The sequence below is a fragment of the Lipotes vexillifer genome, unplaced genomic scaffold, assembly GCF_000442215.2.
Source record: "Lipotes vexillifer unplaced genomic scaffold, Lipotes_vexillifer_v1.1 scaffold390, whole genome shotgun sequence".
NCBI classification, from domain to species: domain Eukaryota; kingdom Metazoa; phylum Chordata; class Mammalia; order Artiodactyla; family Lipotidae; genus Lipotes; species Lipotes vexillifer.
The window spans coordinates 2,223,746-2,227,039 of NW_006784503.1; the positions used below are offsets into that span (position 1 = coordinate 2,223,746).

The window sequence follows — 3,294 nt, forward strand, 5'->3', positions numbered from 1 at the left end:
AGCAGGAAAGAAGGGTAGACCGGTGATGGTAAATTAAAATGTAGACAAGATCAATCCATACGGGACTGTTAGCTGACGTCTCTTCCACCCTATATTTTCTGTGTATGAGGCAGGGGCACATGGCACAGATACGGGCTGAGGACTTTCACTCTATACACGTGAACTTCCTGTATTTCAGAGCTTTTAAATATATTTCCTATTTAAAACTTAAGTGTCCAAAAATATTTAGGAAGAAAATGGACAAGAGGGAAACAGCTGAGATCTATTTGGATGGGCCCTTTCTGGGAATCTCCCTCCCTGAAGGCACACTGAGCCGGATGCCCTGTGGCTTTATCCATCTTTAGTTATCGACAGGGACGATGAGAGTTAACGTGAACCCTGATGATCCCAAGGCCTTCCCTGCAAAACTCTGTGGTCCTTTAAGAAGCCTCTCCTCTGGTGTACCTGCTTTACCATTTACAAGGCACTAGTTCCGAATCCTCACATCTGCCCCTGGGCAAAGCAGTCAGAGGCGCCCACTGTGTACAGCACCAGGTGGGAGAAGCCCTGGAAAGTTGTCATTTGAGAGGTCAAGCCATTTGCTCAAAGCTGCTGGGAGGGGGGTCAGGATGGAGCTTGGGGCGGCCCCCCTGCGTTGTCTTGGGGACGTCAAACCAGTTCCCACAGGTGAGGTCAAGGGCCCAGCAGGTCTTTACCTCCATGACCCAGGCCCCTCCCAGTCTGCACAGCAGCCGCTTCCTTCAGAAGAGCTGGAGGAAAAAAGGCCGTGGGCAGTCCACGTTCACTGTGCTCACCTGGAGATTGTTTGAAAATCACGGTGGTGACCACCGGAGGTTTGCCATTCTCTTATTTAATTAGGCGGCCTTTTAGCTCTTGGACACCAGAAGTCCTACATCACGAAGAGCTACTGTATCCGTTGCCCTTTTCCTGGAAGAGCAGCCCCAGGGAGGGCTGACTCCCTCCCCTGCCGGCCATCGTGCACAAGGTCAAGTGCAGGCCCCCAGGCAGGGTGCATGGGGCCTCCACGGCCGGTCTCATCACTTATCCAAGCCCTGCCTGGCCACCCCTCAGGCCCCTACCTACGTAAACTAGTAGCAGTTCCCCAGATGGGGCCGTGTTCCCCCTCCTCTAAGCCTTTGCACCTGCTGTTCCTGTCGGGAATACCCCTCTCCCCCAGCCCTCTCCGTCTCCTGGCTATAACTCCTGCTGACACTGCAAAACCCATAGCAAGGGCCGGCTCCTCCAGGAGACCTTTCCCCAAACACTCTACCGGCACCAGAAGCATCTCCCGTGCTTCCACGGACCCCTGCTGGCCCAGACCACCCCAACCTCCCAGCACTTTCTACATTGTGTGCAGAGGGTCTGCTCACATAGCTTTGTTACACTGGGAGCTCTTGGACCTTTTATCTCCATATTTTCAGAGCAGGGGCTCAATAATTATTTTACTCAATTAACTGACCAACTAAGTAGTGACACCCCTTGACTGGTATGGTGACAGGACAGGTGAACTTCCAACCGCTCAGCGAGTTTGCCAGGTGGGGGAGCAGCAGACCAGAAGTGCACTCCAAGACCCTCAAGCGCAGGACACAGGCTCCCATCACTGAACAAAGGTGCCACCGTGCCCAGCATCTCCAAGCCTCGCTCCTCAACAGCAAAATGAGGATAACCTCACTGACTGCGCAGAGTTCCTGAGATAACGTATTGATATATCTGCTTTTTCAACAGTAAAGTAGCCACAGATGTGAAAGATTACGCCTACTCATGAGTGCGGATATAAATACACGGTGGAAGCCGACCTCAGCTGGGATATTTTGGTTTTTAAACAGCCGATGGAGAAAAATTAACTTTTGGATCGGAATGCATTTGTAACGGTGAGGCTGTCCAAAGAGTGACAGGGCCCCCACGTGGTGTAGCCAGTGCCGCTGGGACGCGAGGGCCCGCCGGGCCATGGCCTGCTGGCGACGCGGGCACGGCTCACACCTCGGGGCCCCTCAGCACGCAGCCTGGTGGGCATCTCACCGTCCGTGGTGCAACATCCTTCGGGCGGGGGCTGCATCTGGTAGGGGTTTGGGGGACAGTTCTGTTCCAGCCCCCCTTCCCCTTCCTCTTCCTCATTTTCCACTCGGCTTCCACCTAGACGTGGGAAAGGAGAGCAATGAGTAAGTCCACAGCAGGTCTCGGCCAGCTAGTAATTAACCAGGCCTCACAGACACACGATTTAAGGAGGGCATTATCGCCCTTCTTTACTCGCGGTGAAGGCCAAGGCTCACTCAGGCCGGAAGTCCTTCCCAAGGTCACAGACTCTGGCTCCAAGTCTGGCCTTGTGACTTCAAACGCAGGTCCACGTCACCTCCCAGCCCCCAGAGCCACACACGTCTGCACGAGCAGCAGGGCTCAGTACGGACATAGCTGTTGACAAGGACTGAGCTTGCAGCCTGCACACAGTAGGCTCTCCAAAAACATCTGTGTGGGAGGAACCATGGTGTAACATAAGGACCATTTTACAGCTAAGGAAACTGAGGTTCAGACAGACCCAGTGATTCAACAAACCGTTAAGCAGCACAGCCAGTATGTTCCCAGTTATACCCAATGCCCAAGCTGCTGTCCTTGTCACTAACTGCATCGCTTGGTTTAGAACCCAAAGTCCAGTGCGAACAACCTTTACATTGAATAAGAGAGGAGTGAAGCTATATGCTGTTATTTATCCCCAAGGGAAGACTGGATGTATACGAACCAGAAATGCGAACACCCGAGTTTACCACACTCACCAAAAGAAGCCATCCCAGAACAGGCCAAGTGACTTTAAGACTTTAGGAAACTTTTTTTAAGTGAAATAGTATTTTAGGAGTAGTGGCAAGTGTGGAAACGGCCAGGAGAGCCAGGAATTGGCCAGGAAAATCCCACTCCCCCTGTGTGTGAGCTTCATCACAGCAGTGAAAGAGTTGGTCTTCCCCACAGGCTCTCAGTTCCTGGAGAGTGTGGGCCCTGCCCGTATTCTGTAACCCAGGCACCTAGCAGAATGCCTCGCACAGGAAACTGGTCTGAGCACACACAGTTATACCTTATTTACCCAGCCTGCTAGAGAAAGAGGGTTTCACATCAATGAATTTACAAACTCCTTCTAACTTCTTTTAACTTCTTTGGGTAAAAAAATCCTTCTATCGGGCTTCCCTGCTGGCGCAGTGGTTGAGAGTCCACCTGCCGATGCAGGGGACGCGGGTTCGTGCCCCGGTCCGGGAAGATCCCACATGCCGCGGAGCGGCGGGGCCCGTGAGCCATGGCCACTGAGCCTGC

The 3,294-nt window shown here is 53.0% G+C and overlaps 1 protein-coding gene across 1 annotated transcript in view; it reads right to left on the reverse strand.

Moving 5' to 3' along the window:
* Positions 1–3,294, reverse strand: part of GREB1 (growth regulating estrogen receptor binding 1) — a 70,002-nt gene that overhangs the window by 61,912 nt on the left and 4,796 nt on the right. Inside the window, exon 2 of the mRNA XM_007456907.1 lies at positions 2,020–2,133. Coding sequence (XP_007456969.1) covers positions 2,020–2,133 — 114 coding nt within the window. The remainder of the gene's footprint in view (positions 1–2,019; positions 2,134–3,294) is intronic.